The 13265-nt window shown below is 45.9% G+C and overlaps 2 protein-coding genes and 1 long non-coding RNA gene across 15 annotated transcripts in view; 1 reads left to right on the top strand and 2 right to left on the bottom strand.

Moving 5' to 3' along the window:
• The window catches only part of SLC39A5 (solute carrier family 39 member 5), a 33965-nt gene extending 31628 nt beyond the window's left edge, over positions 1 to 2337 (bottom strand). The window contains exons 1-2 of one of the 4 annotated variants that reach the window (XM_053299765.1): positions 1778 to 2328; positions 958 to 1039 (exon numbers count right to left, since the gene is read on the bottom strand). The gene's annotated coding sequence lies outside the window, so the exon portion shown is untranslated. Of the gene's footprint in view, positions 1 to 957 lie in introns of all 4 variants that reach the window. The other 3 variants (XM_053299767.1, XM_053299763.1, XM_053299764.1) reach the window with 3 other exon arrangements.
• A 653-nt stretch (positions 2338 to 2990) lies between these two features.
• The window catches only part of LOC128346438 (inactive dipeptidyl peptidase 10-like), a 63473-nt gene continuing 53198 nt past the window's right edge, over positions 2991 to 13265 (bottom strand). For 6 of the 10 annotated variants that reach the window (XM_053299760.1, XM_053299761.1, XM_053299755.1 and 3 more), the window contains 7 exons: positions 12988 to 13182; positions 11442 to 11496; positions 10927 to 11026; positions 10086 to 10144; positions 8052 to 8124; positions 6910 to 6983; positions 2991 to 4016 (listed from right to left, as the gene is read on the bottom strand). In XM_053299760.1, the coding sequence (XP_053155735.1) occupies positions 3873 to 4016; positions 6910 to 6983; positions 8052 to 8124; positions 10086 to 10144; positions 10927 to 11026; positions 11442 to 11496; positions 12988 to 13182 (700 nt within the window). In that variant the 3' untranslated portion in view covers positions 2991 to 3872. Of the gene's footprint in view, positions 4017 to 6909; positions 6984 to 7354; positions 8125 to 10085; positions 10145 to 10926; positions 11027 to 11441; positions 11497 to 12987; positions 13183 to 13265 lie in introns of those variants that run through there. The other 4 variants (XR_008316964.1, XM_053299759.1, XR_008316963.1 and 1 more) reach the window with 4 other exon arrangements.
• Positions 6341 to 8193, top strand: LOC128346442 (uncharacterized). The gene is made up of 2 exons (XR_008316970.1): positions 6341 to 6411; positions 7723 to 8193. It is a non-coding gene; the product is annotated as an uncharacterized LOC128346442 (long non-coding RNA).

Below are 13265 nucleotides of genomic sequence, written 5' to 3'. Positions count from 1 at the left end.
TGGAGTCCTGTTCACCACAACGAGAGTGGAGGAATGTGAGCAAGGATGGTGCCTGAAGAGAGATGCCAAATATACCGGGGGCCAGCCCCCCTTCAAAAGGAACCCTTGCAAACTTTGAAAGTGGCACAGGGCAGGGGGGTGGGAGGAGGGAAGGTTGCCAGCAGCATCCTCGTCTCTCCTTGTGCTTGTTTAGTCAGGATGTCAGCTACTGCCTTGAGTTTTGGAAAGGCAGCTTAATTAGGCTTCTAAAATATAAATAGATGCAATAACAAACACAAAGGAGATATTTGGTGACAGAACAGTGTGGGAAAATGAAGCATTTGGTAGCAGTGAAGAATCCTATACAAAATGGTACAGTCTTGTCATATCTCAAGTGACAAAAAGGAAAATTAGACAATTTAAACCTTTATTACACCAGTTCTTCCTGATAAGCCATGCATTGATTGGGGAAAAGCTCTTGGGAAATAAAAGTGCTAGGCAATATGAAATGTTATCAACTTACACTTTCGCAGAGAATTAGAGAAGGAAAATCCAAATATATCAAGATGTTAAATATGTTGCATACATAGAAATCTACTGATTGTCAACAATTAGAGCTTGTATATGTCTGAGAGGTGGTTTTCTGGATTTTTTGCTATTTTGATGGATATTGTAATCTATGTGTACCTATTCTGTACTGTAATAATAAAGTTTTTTCTTTGGCTGTAGAAGAGAATTACGATTAGCTCAAAGTAACGTCAACAGAATGGACAGAAGAATATATCATCTGTTTATATCAGAATATAATATATCATAAGAAAGTAGCAAGCTCTCTTTTAGGAAAAAAATAATGGCAAAGGGAACAGGTGGGCCCCCACACTCTGAAAAAAATAAGGAAATTGATCTGGGGTGTTCTACATTAGACCGGAATGTGACTATGTTCTTCAGTCACATAGGCCCACATGGAGCTCAACAAACCTCTTGTTCTTGCTGCCTGCTTGAGACTGCGAAAAAAGGCGGTGAGGGCAGGGGGACAAACTTGAAGGTTGTTTTCAGGCACCTGACAGGAGGGAGAAGGCAAAGTCTCAACTTGATGCTCAAAAATAAAAAGTGTATTGTAGTGTACAGTGCAGTATGTCTTTCAACTTTTAAGCCGTCTTCAGAAGCCACAAAACTGTACATTCTGCAAGGTGCTGCTTTTCTCACCCCTGCAAACTAGGACATAACAAACCACACCTGCTGAAAACTCTCTTGAATGCAAATAATAAGAGCCCTGCATTCTATAGCATCTGATCACTCTACTGAAAAGTCTGTCTATTTTAAATCAAGGCAAGTAGCACACAGCTTGACAGAGCAAGTTTCAGAAGGGAAATGGAAAGTGGGGAGGGAAGGTTAGTCCCCCTCCCTCCTCATTGTCCTGATTGAGATCTGCACCATCACCTCCTGCAAGGGTGCATTTTGCATAGAAAGAGACATGGCCAGTCCCAAGCATGCTATTCAAATACATAATGTAAGCCACATCTAGCTTATAAATAGGTCCCACAGCAGGAGTTAAAGGTCAGCACACAAAAGGGTCCCTAAGAAGATGTAGGTGAAGCTGTTTGTTTTGGGGAGCTGAGGAGCCACAGACTATTCTGGGGAACTTTCTGGAGGTGGAGGTGTTATTTCTAAGGAACGGTGCCTCCTCTAAGAGATCTATAGCGCCAGTGGGAACATTTGTGCTGTTTGAACAGAGTAAGGATTTCCTAAAAGAATGGGGTCTAAAGCCTGCATAACATGTAAAACGAAACAGAATTACCTTGTTTGGTTTCCCCCTAGCCTCTCAGATATGTGGGAATGCCAAGAGTTGCTGCTTCTGGTGCTGGAAGATCTGGCTTGGCTGAAAACTTGGAAGGGTCAAGGGTCGCTGAGGCTCTATCCAAGCCTTGCTCGATGGACCTGGGAGTGGCACGTAGGAGGCAAGCGGCCTGAGGCCCAGGGAGGAGTTTGGAAGTCACAAGTCTCTGTGGGGGCTAGATGTCTGCAGCTTGGAGGCTGGATAAAGTGTTGGGGTCTAGGATTGCTTGTGGTTCCTCCCCAGGCTCCTTTCCCTTTAAGGGCAGCTGGTCACAGAGGTGTTAAGTAGATGGAGCTTTTCTGGCACAGAGAACAAATGATGGGGAAAGCCGCACCTGCCACACTTCTGTGTGCCGATGTTAAAGGCACAGCACAGAGAGAGGGAGGGAGGGAAAGGCAGCCCCTGTACAGGAGATTGTTGGTACAGGGAAGGAAGCCTCCTGGGGCTCTTGATATGCCCCAAGGAGGCTTCCTTCCGTGTACCAACAATCTCCTGTACCAAGTGCACAGGGGCTGCTGCCCCTTCCTCTCCCCCCCCCACCGCCCCCTGCTGTGCCTTTAACATCAGCACTCAGAAGTGTGGCAGGTGAGGCTTTTCCCACCCTTTGGGGCTCTTGATATGCTCAAACACAGGGAATTTCAGCAGCATGTCTGAGTGCTACAAGGGTAAGAAAAGCTTCACTTGTTGAAGACCCTGACCTCTATTGCACCTTGGCAGCCTGACTGGCAGAGGGCCTCGTGGAGAATATGTCTATCACTCAAATGGAAACTAGCTTGATGGTCATGCTTCCCCACAAGAAACCAGGGCTGACCCTAGCGTTTTTGGCGCCCTAGACAAAGTTTGACTTTGCACTCACCCTCTACCCCGAGAAGTGCAGAGTCCCAACTTTAGCCTGAGCCATGCATTTGCCAGGTTGAATGACCGGTCTGTGCAGATTACCAGTGAAGGACCAGCCCGCGCAGGTTTGGGGACACAGTAGGAGAGAATGTATTATGCACCGGTGTCCTCCAAGAATTGGTGCCCTTGGTGATGGGCCGGCCCTGCAAGAGATCCAGTCCACTCCTAAGAAAAGCTGCCTTAGACTACACCAAGACTGCACAACTGTAGTCCTCCTGCAGATGTTGGAATGCAATTCCCATCATCCCTGACAATGATGCAGCTCTGGACAACACTGTGTGGTTTGGCCTGCTTTAAAATATATATATATTAATAATAACTTGCATTGACATTGCATCTTACAAGGTTAAAAATGCTTCACATATATTAGCTCAGTATTCTTCACAACAATCCTGTAAGGCAGTTCAATATTTTTGTCCTCATTATTGCAGGGGTGGGTGGGCTGAGCTGAGGGATGGTAGCTTGCTACAGTCATCTACTGAGTTCATAACAGAGGGGAAATTTTAAACCAGGGACTTCCTGGTTCACCATTCAATCACCTGGCAACTACTAGACCACTATAACTTTCCAAATTCATGGATACTTGGGGTGGGGGCAGGGAGCAGGGTACAATTAGGATGGCTCTTTAAACCAACCCGTTATTTTAAGCCTTCAGCAGGGTTGTGTATGCTTTGTCCTGGGGCAGGGGGAAGGGTCAACATTTTGCAACAAATACTGTGCCAAGAAACAACTGAATGTTGCAATGTGTAAAAGAACACACATTTTGCAAGCCTGCATACATTTGCTTATACCATAAAACTTATTCTGCTTCCACTAGTTTCCAGATGAACAAAGGAGTATGTAGGGCACTGAGATCCCATCCCTTGACCGCTGGAAATCCTGTTCAGACGCTCCATTTGCTTCTGAGGTTTCTCCAGGCATTGAATACATACACACTTCCAAGAAAGCCTAATGGCTAGATAGTTGCTTTTTAAAAAGCCTGAAAGCTGAGATTCCCAGGATGCAAAATCCTGTGTTTGCGTAGAAGTATGGTTGCAGAATCACACAATACAGGCCTTTGGGGTGTGCAGCGTGTCACGAAAAACTGTCAGCATCGCAAATGAAAGGTCTAAAGGAGTGCAGCATCTGGCAGTCCTCAGTATTTCTCACTGGAAAAGCACTATGAGTCCTCATCTTCTTCCGTTAGCAAGTGCACATGATGATTTAAATCCTTGAAACAGTTCCGAAAGAAGTAGAAAAGGGCCTGGTGGAGGTGGCGCTTGTTGCTTTCCAAAAAGAAGGTGTGGCCTTCATCTGGATAGATCTGTCAACCAGATACATCATCATCATTACTTATCACCATCTATGTACATGGTGGGTGCTTTACAAAGAATGAGAGGAAAAGACCCTGCTCCAAGGGGCTTACAAATCTAAATGTAAACACAAAGGAGATAACAGAGGAAGGGGAGGGAAATGGAGGGAGAGGTAAACAGGGGAAGAATATGTGATTATTTCAGTTGCATATACAAGCTTAGTTGCACTAGGGAAATGGGAACTAAGGAGTTCTGCCAAAGGCTTCTTGTCAAAGGTGGGTTTTAAGAAGGGATCTGAAGGAAGGAAGAGAGCAAGCACTGCACAGTTTCAAGCAGAAGGCGCCACAAGGGACAAAGTATGAGGGGGCAGGAGATGCAATGTGGTTGCAACATTTTGTTGCCTTCCAAGAGGAAAATAAACATGGTGTGAGCTCCAAGTAAGTGCCTGTCTCAACAGCAAAAACAAAAGCAAGGGCAATCACAGGAATACAACCAAGCAAAATAAAGAGGAAGGAACCCACCCGTGACTAAGACTGAGATATATAAAAGTCATATATTGCAAAGGACAATAAGAAATATGTATTGATAATCAGTAGAGCCTTTCAGTGTTGAGCCTCATAGATAGAGCCTCTCAGTATTGTCCAGCATGCCTATCCAGCCTGAGGAGTGAGGTACTGGTATTATTGTTAGTAGAGGAAGCTGATGAAGCTATTGTTGGAAGTGAAGGACTTTGCGCTGTCTCTTGTCTCAGACAGTGGAGGACAGACTAGTGAGTCAGAGGGCTAGAGGGTCAAGACATTGGTCATCCCTTCTCTACTGCTCTGACACTATCCCTTTGGAATGTAGATTGCTACTCTTGGGAACTAACTTCCTTCCTTCCTGCTTTGCACTTCCCCTTCCTTTTCTTCCTGTTCTTTCTACCTTGCAACATGCAAGCTCCTCCTCCTGCACCATGTGTGCAGAGATGCAGAATCCATCTGCATCCAGCTAGACAGACAGATTAGAGATCCTAACTCCTCACTTTCCTATCTAGAATGGAGTTCTCGAATAAATACCTCTTATATCGATTTGAAACTATGAACTGGCTCCAAGTTACTTTACTCTCAGCATACACGCATGCCTAACTAAATTCCGCTGTGTTGTGCCTCTGTGCACTCTGCTATAATGAAAAAGGGTTTCTCTTACCAGAGAGAATTCCTAACAGCTATCTCCGCAAAACGGCTTATATCCGGAAGAGCCGTATGACATATGAAGTTTTGATATATGAACTTTGCATTCATCTGTTATGGCATGTGGGGGCGTAGCCTGTGACTGATTAGTGATTATACCTACATTCTACTGTGGCTACACTCGGCTGGACTTATTTTTGGAATCTGCAACCTTTCAACTTTTGTACGGACTGTATTGATACTACATCACCCACGATTTCTTTTGGCAGCCGTGTTTCAGACATCATCTTCCTGTGCCAGCTGAGAGTCCTACCTACTTCATTTAGGTCTTGAGCAAGCCCCTTTTGCCTTGTTTCAGGAATATCTCCTCCAGATATCTTGGCCATCATCATTATTATATATGTTATTATTTATGTTTCAATTTGAATTGTCATGTTTGGTTCAATTATTAATTTTCTTACAACTGTAAGAAATAATTATCTTACTATTTCTCTACTGATTATCAATACATATTTCTTATTGTCCTTTGCAGTATATGACTTTTATATTTCTCCGTTTTAGTCACGGGTGGGTTCCTTCCTCTTTGTTTTGCTTGTCTCAACAGCAGGCAGGACAGGAAAACTGGAAGGGATTTTCTCCAGGAGGCTCTTAACAGGGCTGTCTGAAGGGAGGGACCACAGGGACAGTTGCCCAGGCCCTAATACTCAGAGACCCTGTGCCTGAATGATCAGAAACTCCCTGCCCATAGAGAAACTAGCATGATCCTGGGCTCTTCGAGATGCTGATATATTCCAACTTCAGCACAAATGACTACAAAAAACAAAAACAGGAAATCTATGCTACAAGGAAGGATGTCACATAATATTTTTAGAGCCATCTGTGGGCAATCTGAGTCAATCTGTGAAACAATTATCTTTTTTCTGTATTCCTTTTATTCTAAATGGAAGAGAGAGAGAAAGGTCATTTCATAGATTGCCTCAAATTGCCAGCAGATGGAGCTAAGTATAAAAAGGTAAAGTGTGCGGAAGCGTTGGTGTCGACTCCTGGCGCCCACAGAGCCCTGTGGTTGTCTTTGGTAAAATACAGGAGGGGTTGACCATTGCCATCTCCTGCACAGTATGAGATGATGCCTTTCAACATCTTCCTGTATTTTTGCTATCCGATATAGGTACCAGCAGGGATCTGAACCGGCAACCTCTGGCTTGCTAATCAAGTCATTTTCCCGCTGTGCCATTAGGTGACTGGAGCTAAGTATATTATGTGACAATCTTCTTTGCAGTGTGGATTTCCTGTTTTACTTTGGTAATAATTTGTGCTGAAGTTGGAATGTATTAGTGTCTGGAAGAGCCCCAGGAGGAATTCTCACTTAGCTTTCTCTGTGACATATTTCCTAAGCTTTCTGTGTTTAGGGATTTTATTATGAGGTAGAGCACCCAGATCTTCAGTCTCCCACCCACGGTCTGAAATGGAGCAGTCTCAGAAACTTTGGACCATATGATTAATCTGCACTTATAACTCAGCTCATAAATGTCCAAAAGAAATGCTAACTATGGAAACATGGGTTGCTGAACCCTTATGTACAATAATAATAGGTGAGCTTAATAAAATCACTCAAGGTGTTTTCCAAGATCAACAAAAAGAGATGGGAGGAAAAATATGGTGACTGACTCATTGGGGGGCTACACCAGCAGCAGCTGCTAACAGCAGTTGGTTCTCCCTTCCCAATAAATCCTACCTGGGTGGTGTAGTTTGACTCTGCTGCAAGCAGCTGGATGAGGAGTTCAGCAGTATGCTGGAAATGCACTGTAGCTGTCGGAGAAAGAGAGAGAAGGTGAGCTGTGTGACCTATCAGGAGGGCCTTTGTCTCTCCACAGGCCTCCTTCCATCTGTGATGGCAGCAGAACAATAATATTGGGGGAGCACAGAAGGGGCAAATCACATTGTGTGTGTGTGTGTGTGTGTGTGTGTGTGTGTGTGTGCACAAAACCTTGTCCCACATGTTAGATTTCTGAAAGAAAAATAATGGTGTGTCTCACATTAATGCTCCCATGCTAAACATAAGCAGGAGTGTGCTCATAGGGAACTGCTCTTCATATATAGTGATGCTTTATATAGTGATAGATGACAATAAAGACAAAGACTCTGAGTATGTACAAAGCGCCCGCCTTCCTTCAAGTTACCACAGTGGCTGGTCCAGCAATGAGGAGGCAGCAGAGGGGGTGGACTGCAGGTTTTCCCCTTCCCAGCTCCTCTAATCCCACCTGTCCCTTTCACATGTCTACGCTGAACCAGAATGGAGGAGGAGGAAGAAGGGCACCCATGCAGAAAAAAAATAGGAGAGGAAACCTCAAATAAATATTTAGGAATAACAAAATTAAATTTTATCATTGTTACATTATAATTTTACTCTAGCTTTAATTTGTACCATTATAGAAGTATTTTTTTTTAATCAGTTGATAGTCTTTTTAGGATACATACGTTTTGGAGATTTTTTTTTTTTAAATGTCATCTTGCATTAAATAGACTGTATGTTATTTTATTTTTATAGTGGCCCTGAAGAAGAGTACCTTCTGCTGGAAGACAGTGTGAAAAGGTCTTCAATATGCATTAAGGATACTGCTGAGGAATTAAAGTGCATTCAGTAAATGAAAGTAACTGTGCTAACATACCCACAGATGCTCAGTTACAATTACATCATTTCCTCCCTTCTTTGAACATAATTCATTAGCCTGCAACCAGGTGGTAAGAGGAGGTTTTAGGAGAAGCACATGGAAGATGCAATGTTCATGCAGCCTGGCGTTACCAACCAGAGAACCATTGGGAAGGAGAGGTCAGTGTGAATGAACAGAGAGGAGCCATGCCTCTTTTCAGCCTCACCATCTCCAGTTCCATGCACAAGCAGGAAGTTCCTGTCCTTGAGGCGGGTAGCTTCCTTCAATACAGAGGCCACCTGGAGGGAGAAGTGGAACGAGTGGAACAGAAAAGAGCAGCAGAAATATAAGCATTGCCACCTTTTTCATCAGCTTTGTTCCTGTGTTTTTATTATTATGTTTATATCCCGCTCTTCCTCCAAGGAGCCCAGAGCGGTGTACTACAGTATACTTAAGTTTCTCTTTCACAACAACCCTGTGAAGTAGGTTAGGCTGTGAGAAAAGTGACTGGCCCAGAGTCACCCAGCTAGTATCATAGCTGAATGGGGATTTGAACTCGGGTCTCCCCGGTCCTAGTCCAGCACTCTAACCACTACACCACGCTGGCTCACAGCATCCTGACATGCAGAAATTAAGCAGATAGTGATGAAAAAAGCTTTATCTTTATGCAGAAATACTTTAACTGCTTAATCTGCATTAAGGGCCGAGCTACCATTGGGCGAACGAGTTAAAAGAACCCGAGCCGCCGCCAATCAGGGGCTGCGCCTCGCAGCCCCAACACGCCCCCCGCGTCTGACACCAGATGCAGAGGGCATTATTTCGCTCCCAAACGGGGTCACATAGCCCCGTTTGGAAACAAAATTGGCCTGCGCTGCATTGGCCGTGCGGCCCCATTTTGAAGGGAGATCGGCTCACGCTGCGTCGGGCAGCGCAGGCCGGAACAACTCTCCCTGCCTTTAAAGGCAGGGAGAGCCACTCCTGGCTGTTCTCCCTCCCAAACGGAGCCAATCAGCCCTCTCTGCATTGGCAGTGTGGCTGGAACAGCATCCCCTGCTTTTAAAGGCAGGGAGAGTCGCTCTGGCCCACACTGCCCAAAACAGCATGGGCTGATCTCCCTTCAAAATGGGGCCGCGCAGCCCTGTTTGGGAGGGAGACCATGCCAAGTGTATGGCGTCAGACGCAGTGGCGGCCCCCTGCATCTGACATCAGACATGGGGAGCGGGGCCAGGGGGCGCGGCAGCAGCCGAACACAGGCCGCTGCCAGCCTTGCTCTGTGCCTGATCTGCACAGCAAGCGCTGCTAAACACAGTACAGCAGCGGCCAGTAGAGAAGGTGGCAACTCCAGCACAGCTTGAATCTCCGCCATTTCTTTGCCATCTCAAATTTGCCACCATATAGGATCATATCCTTTAGGGCAAGGGGTCTCAAGCTTGGGTCCCCACAAGGCTTTACACACAGGGCTTCTGCCCCGGATCGCCTTCAGAAGAGAGTGTGTGCGTTCACACACCAGCCAAACTTACCTCGAAGTCCCTTTGAGATTCTTGGACCCACTCCACACACAAACCGGGCTTTGTGATGCGAATCCTAGCTTATCTTGATGTATGTCTGAGTTTTTAAAATGCTGGTTTTAAGCAACTTTTTCTGAAAACAGTGGGGCAAATGGGAGAGGCACTGGCGTACAATCCTTAGCATGATAAGAGGCATGCTGTCTTCAGAAATGCAGACCTATCTCTGCAGGAGCTCTCTCTCTCCCCCGCCCTCCCATTGGCTAGAAAGAAAACACAGAGCATGCCATGTGGACTGGTTTCAAAACGGAGCATGCCATGTGGACTGGCTTCAAAACAAAACCCGAGAGCAGAGGGGAGGGGCTGCTTCCCTCAGTGCCACGAGTGTACTTCAAAGTGGCTTCGCTCAATGTTTACCCCTAAGCCTGAAGCCAAGTGCAAATAACTCCAGATGTTGCTGAACTACAACTATGATCATTCTCCAGCCACAATGGCCTTCAGCCTTTGTGGCTGGGAATGGTGAGAGTTGTAGTCCAACAACATCTGTGGACTCAAGGTGGAACTCCTACTTTAGGGGTTTGTCACCATTGTGGCTTGTGGTACATCAGAAGAAGGCATAGAGGGTGATGAAATGGGAGCTGTAGGGAGGAGCCAGCATGTTGTAGTAGTTTAAGTGTCTAACTAGGACTGAGGAGACCCAGATTCAAATCTCCATCCTGCCACAAAAAGCTCCTTTGGTGCCCATTTCTCCATACCGTGTAGGCTGCATCTTCACGGGCAGGCATCCCTAAGTAGCGCTCAGAGAAGGTGGCAGCTGTGGCAAGAGACAGAGAAAGGGATTCTTAGAATGCTATAGGGCTATTCTTCTCCAACTGCCCATTACAGCTGCAGGGGCAGATCCAAAAAGATGGAAGAGGCAACGGGCATTTTTTGTGCTGAGCACCCTCAACCTTTGGCTATGGGCCTGATTCTCTCCATTACCGATCACTGGATCCCAATCTCCAGATGAAGAGTATTGCTGCTTCATTGTTTCTGTGTTTCCTTGAGGTGGCTCTAAATGGTGGAGATGGAGTTCCAGTGCATCGACCTTTTGCACCAACTATCCTAATGACCACTAGGGGCATTGAGAGCAGAGGTAGCTAATCAGGGTCTCCTTACATGTCCCTGCTTTCCTCTGCTCTATGACCCCTGCTTTGAGTACTACAGGTACTTCCTATAGTGAGTCAGTCCTCTTCCTGTCCTTCTAGGGAGAAGATGGAAACCTCTCTTTTTCACTCTCCCTGCCTATTCATTATGTAGCTGACAGATAGGATAGATCTTTCCTACCTCAAATGTACTTCACCAATAAATCCATTTAGTTTTGACTCTACAGTGATCTCCATGCATGTTCCTTAAATAGCTTCAACAACTAAACTCTGCACTCTGTAACTGGAGTGGTAGCTTCCTTGGACTTTGCTAAATAGTTCCAAATCCCAACACTAAACACAGCAGTGAAATTGCACAGAAACTGCAGAATCTGGGCTACCTCCTTGCAGAATTTTGATTATTCTTTGAAAATTAAAAACACAGACTCTGTCTATCCTTGCTGCTACTTACCGTGTAAACGGAAGCTGGTGATGGGTGCCATGGCTACTCCACATTTAAAGAGGTCTTGTGCTGTCGCCATAAGTTTAAGTGCTAAAAAGCCTCCATAGGCCTAGTGGGAGACAGCGCGAGCAATTCATTGTTTATAAATACTCCCTCCCCACCCCAACTGAAAATTAAGACAACATTAAGAAAAAAAATATATATAGGTCAAACACAGCAATTTACTGGAACTTAGAGCTTTACTCATTTACTTTACTCAGATAACCCATTCTGTGAGAGTTAAACCTTTAAGAAAAAAAAAAGTAAAGTGAAAACTAAAAACAAGATAAAATATGATGCCGCTTCAGGCTGAAGTTCATTTTAAACTTTGTATTATTACTAACCTTTCCCTAGTAGATGAAAATAACAATTCTTGTCAATAGTATAGCACAGTAGTTAATTACCAACACAACTATGTCGTTTGAACTGCTTGTCATAATCACTGTTCTGCTAGTATAATTAGTAGTTTAATAGCTACTCATCACCTTCCCATAGACGGCTGTGCACCTACGATCCACATAGGGAAGCTGCACCAGCAACCTGCAACACATGGAGGAGCCTCATGAGTGTAACCTCCCCTGCATTGGCTCTGACCTCTTCTGCCACTCATCACCGCCCTTCTTCCCATCCCTGCATTTTCTGTGTGTCATCCCAAGGGTACTACCTTGCAGAACAGTCTTACACTGCTAATAGCTTGCCTCTGCTAACGGAGCAGAGAGACACCTTTTAAAGTGGTGGTTCTCTTATATTTAACAGGGGGAGAGCAACTGGCCCTATCCAGCCCCAGCACAGCATCCCTCCAGTGGCTGTTGCTGGTATGAGCCTTAAGTTTCTTTTTACATGCGAGCCCTTTGTGGACAGGGGGCCATTTCATTTATGTATTATTTCTTTTTCTGTGTAAACCGCTTTGAGAACATTGGTTGAATAGCAGTATATACATATTTGTAGTAGTAGTAATAGGAATGCTAATATCTCTCCTTTTCATTTTCTTCTTCTTCTTTGCTGCAAGACTGCAGCAAATCAAAATATACATATAGGCTGTTCTCACACATACCCTAACTCAGCTTGGTTTAGGCTGCATGTGAGAACCGCCAGGATCTGGCCCGATCCCGGTGGGGCAGCGCTATCTAGCCCAGCTTTTAGCTGGGGATAAAGGCTTGAGTGAGCCCTTAACCTGGGCTCCAGGATCATGTGTTCACTGGGGCTGCGTTCAGCCTGAGCGGTCACGGAGACTGGCACCTAGAGCGCCCATCTCCTCGTGGAATCCCCCAAGACACATGTTACGCAGTGCATTGTGGGATATCCGGAAGCCGAGACATGTTGTCCTGGCCTTCGGAGCACCGCACTGTGTGGCACAGCCCGGATCGTCTGGAAACAACAAGGTCTGTGCTGCCAGCAGCATTTCTTTGCTCATCTGGGTGTAATGTGAGTTGGAGTCCCTCGCCTCCACTTGTGTGAGTGGCCCCATGGAGTCTTTTCAAATGGTGGCAATGTGCAGGTTTTTTAAAGCACCCACACTCGTTTCTCACATTGCCTGCCTCACTAGCAGTCTGTAGACTCTTGTGCTCTGTTGCATCACAATGAGCCTTTCTGGCCAGATGCTAGAGATGGACTGCATGATTTTTACAGCGCCACTTGCTGGCCAGCACTTCTGCAAGCCTGTCCCTTTTTAAGGTAGGACAGAGCACAGGAGCCTATGCAAGCCTACAGAAGTGTACTGTAGAGCGAGACTGGGTGAGAAACTGGAATGGCAAATGCAAAACTGGAAATCCTCCTACTTAGGGCAAAACCGTAAGTTCTTTATTCACCGTGTGAGCAAGTAACTACCAGAGGCCAAGCTAAAAAGCAGCCACTGTTGGCACAGCCGCGATGTGCATGGCCCTCCTCCCCAGTGACAGTGTTTGAGGAGCTCTGACCTGGGATGGATTATGGGCAGACGCTGGTTGCTGGGAACAGCACTCCCATGCTGTGGCTGGCCACAGAGGATGCCACGTGAAGAGCCCCCAAGGAGACAGGCTTGAGCGGACTTACTGCATCAAAGTAATATGGTCCTTGATGTCCAAAGAGCCCAGTTGGTGATTAACCTCATGCAGCAGCTTGAGCCCCTGGTTGCCAGAGCCGCGGCCATCAAATCGGACCACCACAGCACCCAAGGAGCTGGAGAGAACCGTGTCCCAGTCGAGGTGGAATTCTTCTGTGGCCAGCTGGCCTCCTGGGGCTTCTGGGCTGCAAAAAGAGCAGTCATGGGCTAGAACAGGAATTCAAGGCACATGGCTGGACTTCAAGGCTTTGCACCTGAAGCAATAATC

The sequence above is a fragment of the Hemicordylus capensis genome, chromosome 2, assembly GCF_027244095.1.
Source record: "Hemicordylus capensis ecotype Gifberg chromosome 2, rHemCap1.1.pri, whole genome shotgun sequence".
NCBI lineage: Eukaryota > Metazoa > Chordata > Lepidosauria > Squamata > Cordylidae > Hemicordylus > Hemicordylus capensis.
This window is presented reverse-complemented; position numbering and strand designations above follow the sequence as displayed.